Source organism: Aptenodytes patagonicus, chromosome 7 (genome assembly GCF_965638725.1).
Source record: "Aptenodytes patagonicus chromosome 7, bAptPat1.pri.cur, whole genome shotgun sequence".
NCBI classification, from domain to species: domain Eukaryota; kingdom Metazoa; phylum Chordata; class Aves; order Sphenisciformes; family Spheniscidae; genus Aptenodytes; species Aptenodytes patagonicus.
The window spans coordinates 59,372,187-59,396,698 of NC_134955.1; the positions used below are offsets into that span (position 1 = coordinate 59,372,187).

General features: G+C 36.1%; 1 protein-coding gene across 8 annotated transcripts in view; it reads left to right on the plus strand.

Annotated features, from left to right (window-relative positions):
* EML1 (EMAP like 1) overlaps positions 1–24,512 on the plus strand; it is a 130,017-nt gene that overhangs the window by 96,209 nt on the left and 9,296 nt on the right. For all 8 annotated transcript variants that reach the window (XM_076345432.1, XM_076345436.1, XM_076345429.1 and 5 more), the window contains 11 exons: positions 1,709–1,838; positions 5,990–6,139; positions 8,160–8,229; positions 10,117–10,227; positions 12,629–12,724; positions 13,279–13,413; positions 14,873–14,972; positions 17,139–17,293; positions 18,492–18,617; positions 18,882–19,013; positions 23,188–23,255. In XM_076345432.1, coding sequence (XP_076201547.1) covers positions 1,709–1,838; positions 5,990–6,139; positions 8,160–8,229; positions 10,117–10,227; positions 12,629–12,724; positions 13,279–13,413; positions 14,873–14,972; positions 17,139–17,293; positions 18,492–18,617; positions 18,882–19,013; positions 23,188–23,255 — 1,273 coding nt within the window. The remainder of the gene's footprint in view (positions 1–1,708; positions 1,839–5,989; positions 6,140–8,159; positions 8,230–10,116; positions 10,228–12,628; positions 12,725–13,278; positions 13,414–14,872; positions 14,973–17,138; positions 17,294–18,491; positions 18,618–18,881; positions 19,014–23,187; positions 23,256–24,512) is intronic.

Below are 24,512 nucleotides of genomic sequence, written 5' to 3' on the forward strand. Positions count from 1 at the left end.
TGCTGAAAATCTATTGACTTCCAGTGCACCAGTATCAGTATTGGCATGTGTTTCAAGCTCATTAAATAGATGCTGCATGCGCATACAAATAGTGCTGTAATGCTCTGCTATTTCATGCTCTACCCTCTATAGTTTATTTCCCAATACAGATCTATTGGAGTAGATTTTAAAAAACAGTTCCAGTATTCTAGCATTTTAACAGGCATCTTAAGCTCCAACCATCTGTCACCGTTATTTCACCATTATTATTGCTTCTTTTTAGCATTCTGTTTTCTGTTGCTTTCATTGTATGTATGAATTCTATAAATGAAGGGATTTTAGAGAGCCCTAGCTGTAACTTTACTGTGGCAGATCAGGTAGACCTCTTTCCCAAATGAATTAGTCTAAAGGCAAAATACACGTATATTTAGGTAATACAGCATAGCTATGATGTTTATTTGTTCAACCAATAATTTTTATTCATTTAGTCAGGATTTGTACCGTATGCATATTTCCAATTAAAATAAAGCCTTAGTTTTCAAATTAAAAAAATAATGGTATAGTTGTAATGATACTTAACAATTCATAGCATAATTTTAACAGTCCTAAATTGTATAATTTTTTTTCATTTACATGATTTTGTTACTTCTGCCCTTCCATTTCCTCTGTGCCCACGATTATTCTGTCTAGTAACTCTACAGATGTCACTGACTCCAAAACTGCTTGATTCGCATGAGAACAAGGCTGAACCCCTTGATCTGCCGATGGAGCAGCAAGAGCCAGCACGTTCTGAATCTGGACAAACTTCACCAGAAGTTCACAGGACACCCACTTTGGCCTTGCCAGTTCCCAAAAGTCCTAGTCAGACCTTCATGGCATTTCCCAGATCTCCTAGTTTTATAAGCCCCATGAAGTCCCCAAGTCAGTACTTCCAGATCTGTTATTAATCCCTCTTCTCTCCCCAAAAAATATTTCTTACCAGTTCAACACATTACTTTTAGTATTTTCTTCTAGAAATGTTTACTTCTGTCAGCCAATTCAGTTTTTGTAGCTTCTCTCCTGTATGTCATTTTCCTTTCTTTTAATGTACTGTCAGTGTTGTCATTCCTTTTTCAATGTTTAGTAATTCATAAAGCACATATCTTTTCTGCATGTACATCAGCATGATTCCTTTTACTAATTGTTTGTGTTCCTTATTTCGAATGTATCTCTAACACTGTATCAAGTGTAAAGCGTATCTTTACACTGAGATGCAAAGAATGTGACTGAGTGTTGGAAAATACTTTAGATGCTGATGCTCCACTGTAAATATTGATTAAAAAATAAAATCAATTTTAAGTGGCATTTCTGCGTTAATTGTAATCTTTGATGTTTTTCCCTTCATTTTAATATTTAAAAACCCATAATATTGTAACATTATTTTTCACAAAAAAAAGTTTTGATTTCAGTCCTTTCAGTTTTGTAGTTCTTCGTGACATTGTTTAGTTCTAATTCTGCTGCTCAAAATATTTAGAGGAAAAAGGGACTTTGTATGTTTAAAAAAAATTCTGCTTAGTGATTATGATTTAGGAGCCCCCCCACCCCCCCCTGCTTAATTTTTAAGTTTCAGATTGCATGTCATTCTGTAATTGTAACGCACCAAGCTTAAGTGGGAAGGGATGGAGGAGCACTGGAGTTGTCCACTGATGGGTTTTTTTGTGTAACACTAAACATTTCTGACCTTTTGTAGAGGAAGGATACGTAAAAATGTTTCTTCGTGGACGTCCTGTTACCATGTACATGCCCAAAGAGCAAGTGGAATCTTACAATTTGGAAGCAAAAGTAGAACTACCAGCCAAGAGGCTTAAACTGGAATGGGTGTATCCTTTCTGTGCTAGAGGACTACTGGAAATCAATAATTTCTTAATGATCTGTTTTAAATAATTTTTCGAGCTCAAGTACAGCAAAATTAAGATCTTTATTGATAGGGTTCGTTTCATTAGTGAAGCGCCATTCCATTCAAATAGGTGTTAATATCTTGAGGCTGTTTTTCTGCACCTTGTGAAGTACAGGGTGGCAGCTTAAGAAAGATTTTGCTTAAATGTTGCCTGAAGGTTAAGTCTGAAGCTTGCTAATTAGCTGAAGATTAAACTAGGCATATTATAAGAATGTAGTGAGCCGTGATTATTAATTCTAGTATGCATAAAACAAGCTCAGGTTTTTCTGCTGATTGTCAGCAGTAATTTATCGTTTTAAACTGTTTTATAAAATGTGCACCATTGTCCTTTAGAGGATGCTATAATCAACTTCAGTGCTTGAATAAGCTCTGAATTGAATAGCGCGTTGCAACTTATAGGTGCTTAGCAATAAAATTCATGAGATATCGTATATAAAATAATGTTTGAATTTAGATTTTAAACTGTGTGTAAGCACTGTAAATACCGAACAGACAGAATTTTCCACTGACTTCTATGAGTGGACATAATTGCAGAATTCTAACTTGAAAGAAATCAGTGTTTCATTACATACGGAAATTTTCGCATTTCACTTTTAAATATAATGAGAAAATACATTCTTTATTGAAAAAGGAAATTACATTTCATTTTTGTAAAATCTTAGTATATGTAATAGATGGTTCAAGATAAAATATAAACACAACAAGATCTGAGTCTGTTTGTAATATCCACTATCTTTAGAGATATGAAGTCTTCATAAGGTTTTCTATTTTAAGAAAAATACTTTTTTTTGGTCCCAAACAGTGCAAATAAGAAGTTGCTTTGTCTTCATAAAAAAGAAGACAGGCTGCAAATAGTCTTTTTCAAAGTTGTATAAATAGAACTGCATGTGGTTTCAGAATGCACACAGAGGCTTTCCAAAAGTCCCGTTGTATTCACAAGAGATTAATGACAGATTTAGTAACCATTCTTACTATTCCTATTGCAGCTGAGCCTGTGGGTTCTACCCTACTCTGCTGGAACTGCATAGATAATGCACGCAGAAATAACTGAAGATGAGCTAAAAAAAAAAAAAATCTGCAAAATTAATAAAACGGCTGAGATTAGAGTGGTAAATACTGCTTGCAGCATTTTACCATCTAATTGTTGTACAGACTCTCACCATATATCACAACAGAATTTAATGATGTCTTTTTAAACTTGTAAGGTGCCCCTTGCTTAAGGGGCCTAAGGATGATACGGGAGAAAGTGTTAGGATGCTTGCTGAAACAACAAAACAACCCAACCAGAAAACAAAACAGATAGTCATTAGAGTGTATAGATGGAAGCTGAAGTTAATATTTCAGATTATTATAAGAAATTTATAATTAGAGTAGGTCATGATTTCAGTCCCATTAGTTTCTCACTTAAGCTTACTTAAATGACTGAATATTTGCCAGATGGAGTATTATTTTTAGTTTGAATATTCATATGTCCTTCCAGGTGTGTGTCTATACCTAGCAGTATCCTATATACAAAGGTTGTCTATGACTAGAAAAGGTATGAATTAATAAAATGATCTAACTAACCCTAAATGGTTACTGAGGAGGATGCATATTTTTTCAAAAAATACTGTGATAACTTTTTCAGATTTCAATTTCTTTGCAGTTAAACCCTGTTCATGATATCCATACTTAAAAGTTACACCAGTGACTAGGTATATAAAAGACTTCTTTTAAACAAACAAACAAAAAAAAGATAATGCCCAATTTACAGACTATAATGATGAGAAGAAAAGCTGGGGACAGGAGCGTAAAATAATTTAAGGAGCAAGACAAAGACAGCATAAAACCAACCTATATTGCAGGCATTCGTTCCAGTTGGAGAAGCTGAGCTGTTTGCTTGGAGGGTAACAGAACTGGAGTAGGAGAAAACATCTTTGTAGCAGACAAATTAGCCTGGCTGTGGGATTACAGCTGGAAATGCTTTATAATGTAAGAATGGGGCTAGAGAAACAAGATATTGGAGGTGAGATGGACAAATGGAAAGGGCAGAGCAGACTATGGTGAGAAACAGAAGGAAGAAGATCTAATGTGTGTAGATTTCAGGGCATACCTGAACCCTAAAGGGGTTTTACAGTCATGTTAGTAGGTATCTGGGTAAGCTGAAAAAGGGTCAAACCACATCAGATATATTCAGACATGAAGAAACAGAAATGCTGAGTGATGAAGTGTGAGGGAGGGCTGGAGCAGAGTTGGTAACATCCGAGCGAGAAATCAGCGCTGGGGACATCAGGGCGGGAGCGGTGGTCCGCACGGATCCGTTTGAGACCAGCTCACTTGGCAAGCAGGAGATTTGAAACAAAAGCTGCAGGCCAAATGAAAGGAAAAGGTCAAGATAACGTTCCCTGAAGTGCCAACTCACCAAATCCAAGTTGAAGCCAACGAATCTGAGTGTGGGAAACAGTGAGGAGAAGGAGAGATCAACCCCAGGAGTTTACATCTGAGAAAAAAGGCTGATAGAAAGAAACTGAGTGTTTGACAACAGCAATCATGCAAAGGGTTGAATGCAGCATTGTTCCTCGCAGGAAGAATCATAAAGAAAGGAGATTTTCCCTAAAGAATGTAATCTTTCCCATTTAATAGCTGTTTTTATGCACAGAGATTTGTTCCTTATGAATGTCTGTATAGTGTTTTTACTTCACTTTTTTTTTTTAAAAAGTTTGATTCCTTACGCTAACTTCAACTGTTAGTTCATTATAAACTTGATTATACATTGTTGAACTAGGGAAATTTTGTGTTGGCTTCAGTTGGTAATGGTATCTGGCCTTATAGAGAAAAATAATTTTAAACAAATAAAGCATTGTCCTGCAATCTGGAGTAGTAACTCTAACCTTTATAGACACATTCAAGATTGATAGTAAATGCTTGGTAACTTGAAGATACTGGTTGTTTACATGTCTTCAAATTTGAATATCTCAAACTGGAAGGAACTTCGGCTGAAATATTTCAATTTGGGAGTCCAAAAGCTGTATTTTTGAATGCACATTTTGAAGGTTGGGTATGCAGCACTACTTCTATTGCATTTATTAGAAAAAATTAGCAAGCTGTTATTTCAATTCCCGTTTTAGAAGTAAGATAACTATTGTACTTACTTCTTGGATAATGTTAACGTGAGTATTTTAGTTTGACTGGGTTATCGTTGACCCTAGAGAATAGTGCACAAGTATCTTTTTAATATCTTATAATTGGGGTTCCAGTACCTCTTCATATATTTATTGCAGCCAGTTTCCCCATATTGACTGAATTAGTACGTACTTCTGTTTTGCCAAGATTCTGCTAGTGCTGTTTCTCTCTGTTCCCATAAAAAAGGAAAGCCAAAATAGTTGTAGTCCCTAATGACTCCTCAGAAGAATAAAACTACGTAATTTGGCTGAATTAACATTCGGTCTAAATGAGATTATTTCTGGATTAATTCCAGTTATTTCATTGGATTAATTTTAGATTAGTGTTGATATGACTAGCATCAGAGTCTGGGCCACCGCCTTTTAAATACTACAAAAATAAATTGGAACGGATGATGTAACCCTTTTACGGTTTTATATCCGTCTGGCTGGTAATGCCCAGAATAATGAAATCAATCAACCTGCACACAGGATAATGCAGTCAGTCCTAATGTCATGCAGGGAGATGTACTGAATGACATTAGCATTTCCATCAAGTCTAAATTTTAATTTTAATTAGTCAACCAGTGTAAATAGTAGATACACTTGGGACAAAATTAGTATTGCCTTAGTCTGGCATTTAGCAAATTCCAGAGGAGACTAAAGGGATAGTGTGTCTACAAATTCCTGTATTCTTTACCATGTATTTTCTGTAGGATGTGTAGGTTTTCAGTAACTCAGTCTGCAAAACGCTTTAGCGCTCTTTACTGTAGTAAGGGAGGGAGTTCTGAAGGCTGTTGAGTGATAAAGCCGTGCTCAAACCAAGAGATGCCGACTTCAGGAAATACAGGGGCAGAAAATCCATTTTGTTTTTCCTTATTTTTAACATTCTTCATTGGTAGATAATGTTATTGCAGCTTGACCAACATGCTAGCTATGGATATAGGGGTCGGGACTGTCGCAGTAATCTCTATCTTCTTCCAACGGGCGAAACTGTATATTTCATCGCATCTGTAGTTGTGTTATTCAATGTTGAAGAGCAACTTCAGAGACATTACACTGGTCATAATGATGATGTGAAGTGGTAAGTCACCTAATAACCCTTCTTTTTTCTCCATAAAACAGTGTTTGGGAGGTAATGTTTCGTTCCTTTAATATAGTTTTGAAAATTCAAGTGATTTAACTTCTAAGTCTTGCATAGATTGCGTCCTTATGCCTGACAATGCGTTTGCACAAATAAAGGTCTGACTGTAGTCATGGTAAGAATGTCAAATGTCTGTTATAGCTCTGTCCAGTCAGCACACGAAGCAACTGCTGTCAGGGTGGGATGGTGCAGACCTGAGGATATCCAAATATGTCCCTAACAGAGCCTGAGTTTGCTTGTGAAACCTGCTTTGAAGTCTGTGCTGCTGTATGTGCTGTGCTACGTCGTTTGGATGCGTCTGTATGCAATTGCTGTATTGATGGTCTCCAAGTTACTGCTTGTTTCTCCAAGTTGCTAACAATTCCTCCTCTATTTACTTAAGAAAATTTATTTTCCATAACTAATATACTTTTTACATTGAAAATAAAGAAAAGTAGAAATCTGACTTAATCTGTAGATCTACTAATTTTCATTACTCTGTTTTTAGGATGATTTAACATTAACTTCTTTAGACTCTTCTCCTTCCCCTTTTTAAGTAGGACTGAATTATTCATCTTCATCTGGGTCTGGGTGCCAGATACGGGTCCTTTAGGCTCAATCTAACCAACAAAACAGTTTTAATCTCATCTGCGGTCTTCCTGGTAGTCTTCAGGCATGTCTACATCACGGCAGATACCCAGTAAACTAGTCCTGAGCAGCCCGGTTTGTCTGCTGCCATGCAGGCATGCCAGCTTGGGCTTCCAAGTGATTTAGCTGTGTTCAAGCTTAGAGGATACTAGTTATCAGGAAATATCAGTATTGTTTAAATTGAAATCTAAATAAACATATGGTTTGTCTTGATGGTATCTGTCTGCTTGCTGAATGTAGCTGAAAAAGAGCACCTGGATTATCTGATGGGCCCTAATGTATGAAATGAGTTTGACATCCCTTCTTTAGATTAAGCATTATGAAACACCCGTTCTCCCTGAGAGCCAAAAACCGACCTGATAACCAAATCTGGGTGCATTGTGAGCATGTTTCATAAAATTGAATTATTTGTATAATCTAGTTGTTTTACAAGGAGGTTTTTAACCTGGATCTGTTCCATCTCATTTCTTTCTTTCAAATTTTTGACTCTTTCGATATTTCAAAGCTTTCAGGTTTATTGGATAAAGGATACCTTTCTGCATTATAAAGCTGAATGAGTTATTGCCACAGCTCATTTTGCAGGGCACTTGGCCTCTAGGACTGTATGCAAAGCAGCTGCAGTGAAAAAAGAATTAAGAGAGGATTTAGGGCAAAAATAGACTGTACTCCAGGCTTTAATACAAATTTTAGGTTGCTTTTGCTTAGAGACATTAGTTAATATTGATCACAGTTTTTAAAATCTCAGTTTTAATTTTAGAATCAAAATTCCTAATTTCTGTATCCTGTTCTTACTTACTAAAGGACTTTTTTTACCTTTTGAAAAGTATTAGAGAGAAGTTGGTATCTCCCTATAAAAGTCGCTGAATAGCTGGTCAATACAGTCTGAAGAGCAATGTTTGAGTGGATACATCTGTTTGCTCTGGAGGATTGTCACTAGACAGCGTTGACTGTACTGACCAGATCTCTGCAACCTCTGATTAGAGATAACTCAAATAACTAGCTCAAATTGTAAACTCCTTATACACTGCAATCATTTAAATATAGGTGAGATGAATCCCAGCATGAGTGGGACTGGGGCTTGTTTGATACATGCTTTGAGGTATTACGACTTAAGCAAATTACTGCCTTGTTCATAAGGGAACAAGAGTTTTCTGAATAAAAGAGCGTGAAAATTGTTTTGTCCGTTCTGTTTTTGTATTTTCAAAATGTTTACATGTATGCTGTGTGCTTTATATGACTAATATAGGGCTATTTATTACAAGCTCATGTAAAAGTTTGATGATATAGATAATAAATGGCTTTAAGTTTGGCCTCTCTTTCTTTTCTTTTTTAGCCTGGCTGTCCATCCTGATAGGATCACTATAGCAACAGGTCAAGTTGCAGGGACATCCAAGGATGGAAAAGTGAGTGACCCCTTTGCTGACATATAGTTGCTTATATTTCATAAGAATATGTTATTAAGGAGATACATGCTATATTCTTTTCATGTTGCAGTTAAATTGGTCTTACATTTTAGGACTGAACACAAGCAAAACTTAATTTGAGAGTGCCTATTGCACGCTATCAAAGTTACCTGGTTCCGTTATCAAGATTGGTCAGTGGTTTCTGGTTCTATTACTTACACAGACTGAAGGTAAATTTGGAGCTGGTCTTCAAAAGAGTCATGGAAGGATGAGGCTACAAAGGAGACCGGAGAGGGCAGATGGATGTGGGAAAAAGGAGGAGAAGCAGCAGAGATTAAATTGTACACTATACAACTTCATTTCTGACCACAACTACCAAAACCAAAGTACAAATAAGAATGGCTTTGGGTTGTTTGCTGAAAAAAATAAATTCTTACTCTTGCCATCATCTAGGCAAGAATATTTTTCTCTCTGTTGTTACCTGTATTATCATAAAGCTTAGCTGTAGGCTAGGAATTTATTTGAACAGAGTAAGATGAGCATTGCTCCAAAGAGCTAAGATAAGGGCAAAAGAATGGGTATAAGCAGAGGCAGGAAAGCATGAGGAAAAAGTTACTTAGCAGAGTATGCAGCTGATGTCACAGCCAGACTATTGCAAAATTTTTGGTAAATGTCAAAGAAGAATTTTATGATAAAAACAGATTATCAATATGCTAACTACTTTTAAGTAAATGAGGAAAACAAAATCTCAGTTATGCAATATAAGGTTTATGTAAAGATAACTTAGTTGAGTAACATAAACTTAATTTTTATTGTGTGTTGGAGAAATCTCTGGTATGTATTTTTTTTTTTTAACTTCATAAATACAATTCCTTACCATTGTATTTGTGAAATAAAATCTGAAGGTGTGGTTTCTATGCTTGAAGGGAGTGTGGTATATAGGTAAGCTTATGTAAAAGCCATTTTTTATAACTGAGATGCTGAGGTGGCCTTGATTTATTTATTTTTAAGGGCAATTTCACTACTTATTAGCAAGAAAGACTGATGGCTGTTGTGGGTTTGGGGTTTTTTTGCTGATACTGTAATAAAACATCTTCACCTTATTTGAAAGGGCATCCTAAAAAAGGAAGTAAAACATAGCCTTTGTTGGTTTCCTGCAAAGGTTGAAGATACTTTGTAACTATTTTTAAAATAAAACTTAACAGCAAGTACTTCCTGGGGTTGCCCTCTAGTGGATTTGAGAAGCATTTCTGTCTCCACCGGGTTCAGCCTGCGTGGGGCTGTCTGTGTGGTGCAGAAGGCATCGATAGAGGGGAGGGAGGGGGAACCACCTGGTTTTCACAGGGAATTCGTCTTGGGCCATTATGTATACCTAGAATTTTATGTACAAAAAGGAAGTTAGTTCTGATTACAGTGGTACAATTCTTTTCTATGGCCATTTTTATGACACTGAAATTAATGACATTTTAGAAATTCTTAATCTTTTTTTTGCACTTGCTGTTTGATGTTGACCAGAATTGTATCAGTTGCTGCAGTTTGAACTGATGATCTTGGACCTACCAGTAGGTCCCATGTTGCAGGGTCATCACCAATTTTCACTTATTGAAGGATGTCTCAGTGCCCGTTTACTTTAGTGAACTAAAAAGATCAGTGAGACCTGACGTGCTCTACACTCTGGATAGTCAGTCCCAGATATTGGTTCAAGGCACAGTAATCAGCAAATTGTTTGTAGCATATCTGTGCTTACATGGGTGACTCTAGAGAAGTTCTGATAATTTGCATACCTTAAATTGTATTAAAATGTTTTTTGGATGCATTCTCATTTTTTTAAATCCTGATTTTTTTGCCACCATTGTTTCAGCTATTATTTCTGTGTCTGTTTTATAGCAATTGCCACCACACGTGCGTGTCTGGGATTCTGTAACTCTGAATACACTGCATGTCATCGGAATGGGTTTTTTTGACCGAGCTGTCACTTGCATTGCTTTTTCTAAATCTGTAAGTAAAGTAAATGAATAGTCAAATTAAGTATGTTTGCTGAACAAGTCTTTGAAGTCTTTCAAATTTATCTTCCTTGATCAAACTTCCAAGCTGTCTTTTCTCTCAGCTTCCTCTTTAGAGGAGGAAAGCTTGCAAGCCAGTTGTTTCCAACAGTTTATGTTAGCAATAACATAACAGCATAACAGCAGTCTCAGAGATCTACCTTATGCGTGCCATAAAATGCAATTAATTTCTTCAAGGACAAGTAGTTGCAGAAGTACTTGTGTTCTTGAAGTTTCAGTATCCTTACTTCATCTCTTTAATTATCCCATTGCATTTCTCCCTACATAAGTTATTCTCTCCGCACCTTTTAACCCCCTACGCTGTGCCTAAGGATGACTGATGAAAGACTTCTACAACGGCCCATACCACTGATTTTGAATTTAAAAAATGGGAGCTTCCATAGGAGGACCAAAATCTTTTGCTTGAAAGCAGCAAAGGCGTATGGATAAAGGATTGTAAAGAATTAGAATCCTGTTGTTAGCCTCTTGGCACCATCCTTTGAACTCTGGTCGATCAGGGAGGTAAAAAAAAGATGACATAGGCAGCGTTCAAGTCCCATACAAAAACATGAGTCTGTAACCTGACACACACAAGTCTAGAAACCCTCCGTGTAGAACAGAATCCGTTAAGCAGTGTATGTGGTGGTGTCTGGTTGTCTCGGCAGCATTTTTAAAAAGGAGAGGACTAGATGGTGTATGGTAAAGGTAGGTAAAATGTGTATGGACATAGGTAAAATGTACTTCAGTGAAAGTTTCCACAAACACTTGAAATCTATTGATGACAATATTTTATAGAAAGTAAAGAAGAGAGGAGGGAATTGGCAGAGCTAGTAAAGAATACAAAGGTGAAAGCCAATGCAGTTCAAGATCAGCTTTGAAGGATAAATAAAACGGAATAGCAAGCAAATAGTCTGTAAATATCTCCTTGGAGGAAGAAATAGGTACTTAATAACGGAGGATCGCTATTGGCGGATGCCAGGAGAAAGCAAGTGTTTAATATGTTTGCTTTATGCTGTGATTTCACAGTTATAGCTTGGCCTGTTTTGAGCATCACTTCCCATCCCGTAGCAGTACTGCTTATCTCATTTTAGACAGCCCTCTGGCTACTCAGTCCTGTCTCTGTCCCACCTCTTGAGTTGCCTTGGCACAGTTATTTTTGTAGCTGTGTCTGAGATGTGTATTAGGGGCCTGATTCATCAGGAAAACAACCAAGCAACCTCATACGTAAAAAAAAAAAAATGAAGCAGAGTTTGCTTGGGTCTTCTTTTCCCCCAAAAGTTGATCTGTTCCCCAAACAGGCTCACTCTATGATAACCCAGACTTTTGCGGTGGCTCAGCTCAAGAGGCAGCAACAAGTGGCTGTGCTATGGGTGGCAGAGGAAGGACTGTTTGTGCCAGCATGGCTGCCAAAGGAGTGCTTGTGTAACCACAGGCTCAGTCTGTTCCGGCAAGCTCATCTGCAGTCAAAGCTAACATAGCTGATGCCAGGAGCAACAGGATACAAAAATCATACTTGAATGGGTTGGAAAGCAATTAGACATTACGTGATGGTTTATTCCACCATAGACACACAGCTAGGAATGAACACCAAAGACTGGAAAAAATGGTCCAAAAACTACCTTCCAGATAGCTGCTGTCTGGAAAAAGATCTGATGATTGTACAGCAGTGACCATCGCTAGTGAGACAGATGTCGATCATCCCCTCAGCTCAGGTAGAGTCTCAGAGTTCCTCATCCAGTCTTTGGATTCACACATCAGAAAAACGGGTACCGACTGGAGAAAGTCTAGGAAATATGATGCATGAAGAAAGACTAAAGGAATTAGGGTCATTAAGATTAGAAAGACTGAGAGAAGACATAACTATAAAAAAGATACCTGTCAGGAATAAGTTTTCTAATTTCTTACTACATTCCCTGATTTTGATCCATTATTCCTATATGAAGAGTAAAATTGTTCCCCGTGTCCATAGCAGATCTGACAAGAAGTAATTGGTTTAAATTGCAAAGAAAGAAACTCAGTATAATTATCAGGAAAAGCTTTCTTAATAGTATAGATAATGACATGTAGTTTGCCTTGGGAGTTTCCATCACTGAATGTTTAAAGAGAGATACCTACCTCATTCCTGACAAAGTCTTTGTCTACAGTTTGCAAGAGTTCCTCTTCTAGATCCCTTTTTGGTCCTATTTTTCAATGATCCTATGAATTATTATAGATCTATGGGATAACTAAAGATACAACAGTTAAACTGTAAATATTTCACTTTAATCTACACAGAAGTATTTAATTATTTTGAATGTGTATTTATGTTTCTAATGTTGGTTGGTGAATGCATTAATATTTTCCATGTTTTGCCTCAGAATGGAGGAAGCAGCCTGTGCTCCGTGGATGACTCAAACGACCATGTGCTTTCTGTGTGGGACTGGCAGAAAGAAGAAAAGCTGGCAGATGTCAAGGTGTTGCAATAAGATATTTTGTACTACTTGCTTGTATGTAGATTTGGATTTCTTGTCATAAAAGTCTTTCTATATTTAACTTCTTGTGCCTTTTTAACATTTTCACTTTATAAAAGGCAAAGAAGACAAAGAAAGGGAATATTTTCTCTCACTGTTGAAATTATCCCAATAGTTTGGTGGGGGGTTTTTTTGTTGGTTTTTTTTTTTAATTTTGCTATTGTAGTCATTCTAGAATTGATTAGAAAAGTCTAGGCAGCAATGATAGGAGCATGTGCAGAAAAGAAACGTCTTAAACTAATCTTTTGTGTAGAACTTCTCATTATCTGACATAGTTTTGAAGGATAACTTTTGATACTAACTTATACAAACATAAAATCTTTTGACTTCAAAGTATTCTACCAAAGTATTCCAGTCTACACTAATAGACGAATAGCTCAGAATTTTTCTTAAATCAGGAGTTGAACAGTTAATCTAACTAGAGAACCATTTCATGGTTCAGTTTGTTTTCTTTGAATTTTAAATTTTGATACAATGTTTTTCTTTTTCCTTCCAAGTGCTCTAATGAGGCTGTATTTGCTGCAGATTTTCACCCTACTGATACAAATATAATAGTTACTTGTGGAAAATCACACCTTTATTTTTGGACACTAGAAGGGAATTCCCTTATTAAAAAGCAAGGATTATTTGAGGTAAAATGAAGTTTTTCCTTAATTTTATGTTTATAATAATGGTACTGTCATACAGAACTAAGGGTTAATAAGGGTTGAGTAAATCAAAACAATTGATCGTTATTAAACTTGAAATTTTACAGAAATTCAGGTAGCATTCATGGTATGGCACTGAGAGCTTTTCCATGGGTTGTCACCATGATGAAGTTTTGAAATGCAATTACCATTCTGTTCCTTGCATTCCTTTTCCTGTATTCTTTATACTGTGCCCCCATCAAAATAAAATTACCTTAAAGCCCTCTATGCTTACCTCAGGTTAAAAAAATAGTGTTATATGCTGGGGTTTTTTATTTTGTCAGAAGAAAGACTTGGAAAACCCCATAAATTATGTGACTATGAATATTCTTCCCTTTTCCTCTGTTCTGCTCAGATATACACACATATGTAATTCAAATACAGATTGAGCTGGCCACTATTTGGTAAATATCATTTTCATTTCAAGGTCTTGATTTGGTTTTGTACTTAAATATAGACTAAGCTCTACAGCAGCTGCATGCACAAAGGAGGGATGTTTGCAGTGACTGCAGATAACTCCAGTAGGGCCTAGTTAACTGCTTGTGGAGTCGTGGTTCGCAAGTATAGTCAAAACAAGTATTTTGCAATGTCAATTTATACACTTTGTGTGAAATAAGGAGAAGATGCTGAGATAATGCATTTAAATTTTGTTACATTTTATTTTTCATTCATTTTTCACTTCTAAGCTACTTGGGCATATTTCTGCCTCTGTTATTCTCGATGGTTGTTGCAGATGGGAAAGCGTGGTGGCCCTAGTTGAGAATATTCTTAATTTGAGGGAGAAAGAGGCCATACACACTGGTAGTCAAAAAACATTGTAAATAATGTCCTTGGAAGGTACTAGCTAGTGAATTTTTTTGTCCCCTTATATATTTCACTATTTTGTTGCTGTCAGTATTTTAAATGCAGGGTCTCAAAGCAACGTTTCCATTACTAAACCTTAGGATTCTTTCAAGAGATGATTTCTCAATTCTTACACTGCAGCGAAACTCTCTAGCAAGACTTTTCTCCTAGAAACTTTGGAGTTAAAAATTGCAGTAATAAAGCTTGTTTGCATCTTTGGCCATTTCTAAATACTTAAAGCCTTTCGGATTATGTGGGAGTTGGGGAATTTGGTTTATCTCAGAGCATTACTGGTCTTGTGTTAAAAGTTGGCAGGCCTTCTCACTCGCTCTATCCGCAACTTGTAATTAAAGGGTGCAGGATTGGGCCACCAACCTCGGCTGATGCATCTTTTGCCATTGCACAGACTAACTGTTTAGACTGTAGGAATGTGTTTAACTCCTGTGTAGACATTTAAGCAATAATAGAACTGTGTAAGACTAAACTAAATTACTCAAATGCATACAGTTAAAATGAATGGGTTGTGTGTTGCTGTGAGCATATATTTTTCGTAACCATACAGAAACAAGAGAAGCCAAAGTTTGTCCTGTGTGTGACTTTTTCTGAAAATGGTGATACTATTACAGGAGACTCAAGCGGAAACATTTTGGTTTGGGGAAAAGGTAAGACAAGATTGTAGTTAATAGTGAAATTTTAATATAAAATACTCTGAATTTTTACATGAGTGTAGCCTCATTTTAAGAAGAATAAATTTTGTTTATCTTGAGTTCTTTGCCAAGACCAATCCAGCAGATTATGTCTGGATTCTCCTCTACAAGCACCTAAAGAACATATACCTGACTGCTAGAGCACAAAATTCTATAGAATGTGTTCTCTATGGTCAAATGTTGAATCATAGAGCTATGCCAGCACGTATGGCTTTTACTGACGTAAGGAATGGCAGGAAAAGTTCTTTTCCTCAACCAATCTGATAGTAAGAAACACTGTTAATGTATTTGATTATCTCCAGTCTCCTATACTGTCACGCTGCAGTGTTTGCAAAAATTATGCCTATTGACATACACGTTTTAAAAGACAACAAATAGCTTTATTTGTTTTCCTAGGAAGTCAAGCTAAAATATATGCAGATCTAATTGAATTCCTCAGCTTTATTTCAAAAGGACAGATGGATAAGACAAACTTCTTAAAAGGCATTTTGTAGAAAGAAAAGCCTTTTTTTTTTTTTTTCAGGCAGCAGAAGGCAATGCCTGCTGGAGGGCAAAGAGCAGCAACATGCTAAACGTTTACTTAGTGCGTGAGACGCCATTCATAGGAATAAGGAGAATCCCCTAAAGGAGGCCTTATTAGTAAAGGAAGAAGGGGTATGGATGACAGCTGCTTCTTACTTAGTCAGTGCCTTCTCCCAAGATACTCGAAGGATATAAGACCCAGGAAGCAACATGGTGAATCAGTTACACAGTTGAACCTTAGTGAGCTGTTTTTGTAGACTTTTTTTCATCCAAGGACCATCAGCCAATTACCTCCTTGTGCTTTTGACCAATACACTACTCTTGAGTAGAGGGGTGGTTACGGTGTTTGTAACTCAGCTCCTCTTTTATTTCCCTTTTGTTTTTCCTATGATAGCTTAAAGCAAGACACTTCAACACTTTTCCTTCCAAACAGAGTTTAGAAATTGCATAGTCCCATCTCCTCCCTGTTCTTGGTTTTTATTTTGGACTGCCAACAGAGAAGGGAGATAGTGGCAGCTGCTGGCATGGCAGGGTCAGTGCGGTGCTCAGGAGCCGGTATGCCTTTGTGCCAGTAGACTAATTTCTGCCTTGACTGCAATCAACGTCTTCTGCCCTTTTTCCCGGGAATTCTTTGTGTGCTGCAAGATCTCCTCACCTCTGCCGGTTCTTTTGGGACGGACAAAAATGTTGTTCTTGTTTTTCTATCTTAGTACAGCATACTTTCTGTGCCTTTACTACTTTTGACTCAGAGCTCTATGTTCAAGCGAGGGCTGCTTCCACCAGTTTGGAGTATCCTTAGCAAAAACCTCTCTTAATAGAAATCACTTGCAACTGACATATTATATCCATAGATGTGGATAGAAGCAAATGGGATTTATAAAGGAAAAAGTTGTTTCTTCCTAACTTGCATCAGCCCCTCAATTGTGCTAAAGATAAAGTTATCCAAGCTTTGATGCAGGGTGCACATTTCAGTAATAGAATCACTAGTAATCATTGCTTTACATTTCATAATAGTAATGGTTCATCAAATTAGAGATATTTAATCTAATGTAGTTGGTTTGAAGGTATTTTGAGACTAAGAAGGTACTTGAAGAAGCCAAGTTCATCAATGAAGAGGTACAGGCTCTTTTGGGGAGTGGTTCAGCACCTTCTGCCAGAAGAGCAAAGACCGCTAGCTTGGTCAGATTTTGGTGCAAGTTAGGTGTCTGGAGGCTGTGGAATATCCTTGGAGGATAACAAGTGACTGGGTTACAAGTTATGGTTTCTTTGTTGATAAGGTGCGTAGTCAAACCTAGCTACTGCAGGTCAAATGTGATGTCAAACAGTTTAGCTTAAACCCCCATGAAAGGTTTAAATTAACCCATTTTACTTTGTGTTTGAACTAGGTTAAGTGAATACATATACTTTTCATTTCTGAGATGGGGGAATATGTTCTTAAGGTGTACTAATTCAGTCTCTTTCTGGGGCAACACTCCATTCCCATCACTGTTTAGATATAATCCTTGACAGGTGGTAGTAGAGAAATGGAGAACAAAAAACAACTGGGGAAAAAGGAGCTAGTAAGCTTTCCGTGGTAATATCTTTTCTCCATCTATCCAGGTACCAATAGAATAAGCCACGCAGTTCAAGGGGCACATGAAGGTGGAATATTTGCGCTGTGTATGCTGCGAGATGGCACGCTAGTATCGGGAGGTGGAAAAGACCGAAAGCTGATATCTTGGAATGGAAATTACCAAAAACTTCACAAAACTGAGGTGATATCACTTATCTTGAAATTACTCTGCTACTCAAAATGAATTTTAGCTGTTTTCTGAACAGAGCTTTTTAAATAAATTTTTTTTCTTATGAATATGTGTTCTGTGGGAAAGCAAATCAATGGTAAAATGCAATATAATTTAAGTCATCAGGTCATTCCTGTGATAGCCTATTCATTAACATAATATTTCCTTTTTAATATCTATGGTAATTGGAAAACAAGTCTTGAATTCATACTTTTTCATATTATTTCTTCCTTTCTTTGCAATTAATAATGTGGGGTCATTTTTCACTTCAGAGTATTACAATATTAAAATGTTTTTGTACTTTCCTCTTTTCCAAAATGATGTGAGGATTTTTTGGGGGTTTTCATACTTACATTTTTTCATTAATTTCTTGGTTAGTGTTGTTTTTTATTTAAAAAAGAAATTCCGAAAATGAATTCAGTTGCTATGTGGGAACTTAAAAGTTCAAAGCAGAATTTGTTTGGACAGAACTGCATGACTGTTTACATTCTGAATGTAAGAGAACAATCAGCATAAAACTCTGAGGAAGGGTTTCAACTCTACTGTATTATTAAATGTTGCAAATATATGTGCAACTGGAATGGCATGTCTTTCGGTAATTCAGTTTTTAACACAGCACAAGGTACGTGCTTGTTTTGCTGTTTCTAACCATGGCATCCTTCTTTTTCTCTTATTTGTTCATACAGTGGTATTCCTTGTTATTTTAAATTTTACATCTTCCCTAGAACTTTGTATGGGAGATTTGCACTGACTTGTTCAGAACCTAGGCTGCAATTGAAGAAACATATGTTGCAAGAAAGTACTAGCAATACAAAGCCTGACACTATCTCTGAGTAGAAATGCTTAGTCTGATATCACAGCTGCAATTAAATTATGATTGAGTTAACACAGCATGAAGGAACCTTTTCTGTTTGTTGAAATACTTGGTTTATCTGTACAAATGGAGTGTTCTGTAGATAAGGATGTCTTTTCTTGTAGTGTTATAAAGACAGTTACTGAGCTGATGTAAGTTGTTACAAACTTTTGAAAGTCAGGCATATATATTCATCCATTTCATTTCTCCTCTGTGCAACGTTTATTAAAATGCATTTGCTAGGCCGCATGTCTTTAAAAATAGCAACGCCTGACAAATTCTCTGACTTATCTATCTGTTTGTCTGTTATGACCACAGATTCCAGAGCAGTTTGGTCCAATAAGAACAGTAGCAGAGGGAAAAGGGGACGTTGTATTAATAGGAACCACTAGAAACTTCGTCCTGCAGGGCACGCTATCAGGAGATTTTTTCCCAATTACCCAGGTAAGCTGTTGCCCTACAAGAACATTTGTAAGTGTGTAATAGCAGTAAAGGTATTGTTTAAAGTTAAGTTTCATAAATATGCATCTATTTGATTTATTATTACAGTACTTTTGGCAATAAATAATGTTATAAATATGCCTCCATCTAAGCCAACGTATTTTTGTAACGCCTTAATATACAGTTTGGTCATTTTAATCCTGTTTAAACATGTTTAGTTTTGATGGTACTGTCCTTCTTGTCAAGAAACATTTTCTGCTTGTGTAGGGTCACACTGATGAGCTTTGGGGACTTGCAGTCCATTCCTCTAAACCTCAGTTCTTCACTTGTGGACACGACAAACACATTACCCTCTGGGATGCTACCACTCATCATCCTATCTGGAACAAGATTATAGAGGTATAAATTTATTAAATGCAACTCTACTCCTCTTGTAGAACTTCTCAAGTAATTTGGGTTTTTCATAAGATCATTGATTAAAAATAAAGTATTAACTTGAGGAAAAAAATGAGAGTCATAAAATTTGTCTTTCTGAAAATGGATGTAAAACTCTTAAAAACAAGAATTTTAAACCCTAGGTTATATGGATTTATATGCTGTATCACATGGAAGTGTACAGTGCTGTTGACATTTCATATTTTTTTACTAGGAAGAGAACCACAAATATAAAGCTAGGAGTTATTTCTCATTTAGAAGTAGTTCTGATCAGGATTACTACTACTACTATCCTGAGCATGGTAGTTGGAATTCAGAAGGAAAAAAATTTTTTGATGACGTTTTTGGCATTCTTTGTTTATTTTCTATGATTTATTAGTATTTTTATACATCCTGTTCACAAATAAACAAACGTTTTAGAATTTCACTTCCTATCTCTGGTATGAAACTTGAGGTTTAGGTACTGAAGGAATACTTAGTGGAGGCTCAATTTTATACTGTACTTAGGCACTCAGTTGTGCATCTGCAGACTCCTAATGGCTTTGTGGTAACGTGATCATGATTACTACATATATCGCTAGGAACTGATTTCTTAGCATACGTTTTTTGACACCTGATCGCTTTTCTAAATATTTACCCATAAAAAGACATTGGCTTATCTCCTAGAGACAGCAGTGATGCTTTTAGCTCTCTATTTTGAGATGCCACTATCACATTTTTTTCAGTCTTCTCTTTACATATTTTTTTAATAGGTGTGAGAGTATGCTTTTTTGGAGATACACATACCGATCACAATAAAGAAGTTACTTCTCAGTCTTTCTTATCTGCCCTCTGTACAGTGGAAAAATTCAAAAATTACTTCAGGAAAAAGAAAACAGTGTAGATATATATCCAATACACAGGTTTGCAGATCAAATTGTAGCCCATAACCTATAGATGACCCTCATGTCGCTGACAAAAGTGCTTTCTGTGTGATATAGTAAACAATCCTTTATTAGTTTACATGCAACTTTTTTTTTCATAAAAAGATTGTTCATTTTCAGGCCTACATAATGCTTTAAGTTAAAGCTAGTATTGAAAACACTTATTGAATACAATGCATCTGCAATAATTGTATGCTGTGGCATCAGGCTGAAGCAGTCTTAACAGTATAGCGTTTGCCAAACTGTCTCATAGTATCCTGCTACAGTTGTATGCACTTATTAAATCATGCTTGCTTGCTGAATGTGGAAATTGGAATTTATTCTGTCTAACCAAGGTCATGTGTTCTAAGATCCATATTTTTGCTGACATGGGAAGCTTCTAAATTAATTGGAGAGACTAAATCAACAGTTAGTGCCACAGAGATGCAGCCGTATTTTCACAGTTCAGTGCCTAGGTTATAAAGACAGATTGGCCTGTAGTATAAGAACTTAAAAGAAAGGAAAATAAAAGTAGTTCTTTTAATGTAAAAAAAAAAAAAAAAAAAAAAAAAGGAAATCAGTAATACTAAGATATTAGTAATACTAATATCTGGCCTGAGAGGCAGGCAGATAATTGCATTTTCCTACCTCTTGATCATTTTAGGATTTAAGATATGTTAATACAATTTGGATTTAAAAATAAGCTATCTCCCCTTCAGTCTTCAGGAATAGTTGGGCCTTAGGGGAATGGTCAAATCTTGAGACACACCAAAATCTGAATGTGCTTGAAAATCTCTTGAACTTCTACCAACATGCCAAATGCAAGATAAAATAAATACCAGCACACTTAGGCTATGAACTTCAGTGATAAAACGTATTTTTAAAAATCAGTGAGCAGTTATAAACCAAATTTTCCAAGATCTGTCTTGGTAGACTCTCTAAAAAAAGATAAACTGCTGCCCTTTTTTGTTTTGCAATACAGCAGTAGCAGTGTACTGTATTGTACTGTATGGAATATGAACACATTTGATTGCAGCAATTCCTTCATATGCAATTCAGAGTGACTCGAACAATGACATGACTGGAAACTTTTACATAGACCTTTCTGGTCTTTATCATAGTTTTTTTGTGGAGACTTAATTTGATTATTTAGAAATGGTGCATGACTAGTTTTGTGCAAGTCTTATTTATAAATATCCTGAAGTGGAAAGTAAAATCATTGATACCATTTTTTATGCTTTCCTAATGAATTTATTTTTTGTCAGAAAAAAATCATCATGTAATTCAATTGCAGGTACTAATGTGATCCTTTAGTCTGCTCAGTGTAAAGGTGTATGTTTTTGTATACTTGCATACTTTCAAAAACTCTGGGAGAAGAAGTAGTTAGTACTTCTGATCTATTTCTCATTACAGGAACGATATACTGAGGAGGGCCTATAGTCATGAAGAGTAGTGCAAAATTTGGCACTTTGCTCTCTTGCAGTCTAAAGAAAAGAGCATTTAGAAGTTTGGGTTGATAGTGAAACATCGTTAGTGGAGATAAGTACAATATGGGGAACAGGAACAAATCTATTAATCAGATAAGCTGCTATCTCAGAAATAAAGTTACTTAAGTAATCATCAACTCAAAAAAGGACATCGTTTCCACTGTTTTATCCTTTGTGTCCTCTGAAAAACAGAACTGGACTGTAGCTGATTATGACTTAGTGAGCTTCAACTAGTATTTAGTTGTGGTTTTGCAAATATAAGACATTCTCTAAGAAACTGTTGTTATTGAAACATTTAAGAAACTGCTTTATTTACCTTGATTCTTTTGAAAAGGTTGATGGCAACAGCAGTAGGACTATTAAACTAGGCTTAAGATTTATTTCTTTTCCCCTCCAAGTACACGCCGCTTCCTTAAGACAAGATTTCTATTATCAGTCTTAACAATAATCTCCTTATTAACCACTTGAAATATCTGAGACTACGTTTCATAAATCAGTGACTGATTATCCAGAGTAAATAAATCATTTCATGTTAACCTATTTTTGTCATAGAGATCTATGTAAAAGCTTTTTAATGTAGTTATGAGTACAAGTTACTGCTCAGATTAAATTCGCTGTTCAAACCTCTGGTTTATTCAAGAGAATATTTTAGCATTTACTATGAAATGATACTTTAAAAAAAATTAGCAAATTTTCCTTTCTGGACTAATGTAGTGATTTAGAACATGCGTATAGAAATCCTGGATCTCGACAATTCTCTGAAATTTCTTTAGAGTTAGTAATGTCTTTGAAGTTAGTCACTTGTTTAAAATTAAGGAGAATATCCCTTACACCTAGCCTTTAGGGCTAGTAATTACAAATTGCTAAAAATGTGAACAGGTTTACTAAAATGGCTACAATGTGATACTATTTTAGAATATAGAAAATCAAGGACATAAGCATTTCTGTGAGATATGTTACTGGATTATTTTTTGCTTACATTTTAGAATTATTTTTGGCAGGTATCAGGAAAAATAAGCTATTTACTTGGGGACTTTCTGCTATAACCTGAAGAGTTCTGGAGTTCATTCTTTGTAACTGAACAAGTACTAGAAAGAAAATGCCTACCTTGTTTTTTAGGCATATGTTTAAATTGCAAGAAAAACACTGCAATTCTACCTGTCTCCATAATAATACACTATACAAAGTAAAATGTTTTAAAATTGCATATCAAAATAAGAAACCCAGTTTATGCCCTTAATCTCCTGCTAAGCTGCAACTGGCAGGTGCTGAAAAAGGTGTTGGGGTGTGTAGAAGTTAGGCTTTACCCCTCCATGCAAAGTGATACATACCTTTGTTGAATAGAGTACTTGCTTGTCCTTTAGACGGGAGGTAAACTGCAGCTTTGATACTTAATTCTTAGGTCAGCTCTAATTTAATAAGTTATTTTTATCTCTTACTTGTTTGTGATTTGTTGAGAAGCTGCCTTTGCCAATGTTATTGTTATGAAATCACTTGCCAAGTTATTTTTAGGAGTGAAGAAAAGAAAACAGTGGCCTTGTATAGAGGGGAAAAAAAATCTGTTGGGTAATATTTCAAACAGTTAAAAATGCTTTTTTCCCCTCAAGTTTGTATTTTAAAAAAAAACACAAAAAACCCACAAAAAATCCACAAGAGAGACTTACTCTGTTCCTGAGGCAGATAATTGAACTGTGTTTTTGTTATAACTTGGACTAGTAAAAAAGTGTGCTTCCTTCTGAAACGTTTTAGGATCCAGCACAGTCTTCAGGTTTTCATCCTTCAGCATCTGTTGTTGCAGTAGGGACGCTGACCGGAAGGTAAGATGTGCAGAACTACACTTCGGGCACCAATAAACACTACATGACTTCTTCCAGCTCACATCCAAGTTCATGTTCTTGTTTTGGAGATGTATGCATGACATATATTCATCCCCTATTGATTTCTACTGAATTTCAGAGTGGAATTTATTTGTATTGCCTTAGTGCCTAGAAATCCTAGTCTTGGACCAGTACCCCGTGTTTGCTGAGTGTTACATGAACACAGAACGAAGAGATGGTTTCTGCCCTGGGAGAGCGGCGGTCTAAGATCAGTGGGAGGAGATGGATTTGGGCAGGGCAGGAAGTCTAGGTTAGCAGTGAGACCGTGTGTGGGAGGTGCTGTCGCCATACCAGTGACCTAAATGTTAAGTCTTTGTGTCCATCGCAGCAAAGGAGAGGCTAAAGGAGGAGTTTGAGATGATGAGTTAACTTTGCAGATGTGTACGGAGATATCTGAGGCCTGTAGGGCAGCGTAGAGGAAATCACATAGAAAAAAGCTGCTCGTTGGAAAATTTAGCAAGTGGTTTATTCTTTCTAATGCAGTGACAACCAGAGGCTTTAACAAAAATTTGGCAAATGTTCCACTGTGCTAGACATAGTGTAAAAATGCATATTAAGAGACTTGTTCTTCCTGAAGAGTGTAAGGCATAAACAAGACAGACAAAACCAGGGTGAAAAGTAGCATCTCCGTTTTACAGGGCAGACTGAGCCCTTGGTCACGTAGTGGGTCAACAGCAGACCCTGGGTTTAACCTTGGTTGCCTGTCATAGGAGGAAGGAGTGCCTTCGCCGTAACTTCATCCTCTCCTTTAATGACACTTGAGGGCAGACTTTGCTGTTAGTATTGAAAACAGTTCCACTTAACTGAGAACATAATAGAACGCTTACAGGTTATAAGGCAAGATTATTTAGGATTGTATATCAATCCTAAATAAAGGATTTACTCTAGTTACTAAATTTACTTTATTTACTAAATAAAGTAAATCAAAAGGAGAAGCTTTGAGAGGAGTCTTTACTTTGTCTTTAATAATTTGATGCAAGTATTGAAATGCAAATTTTATCTTTGTCCCTTCTACATGTTTCCACAAATTAAATTTTGCTTCATTGAAATTAATCAATTAAATTAAATTTATTAAAAAAATACATTAATTAATTTAAAAATAAATTAATAAATAAAGCTAATTCTTCTATTAAAAGAGAATAGTCCTGATTCTTGCTTGTGTTTTCCTTTGCTCTAGGATTTAATGTAGACATCAAT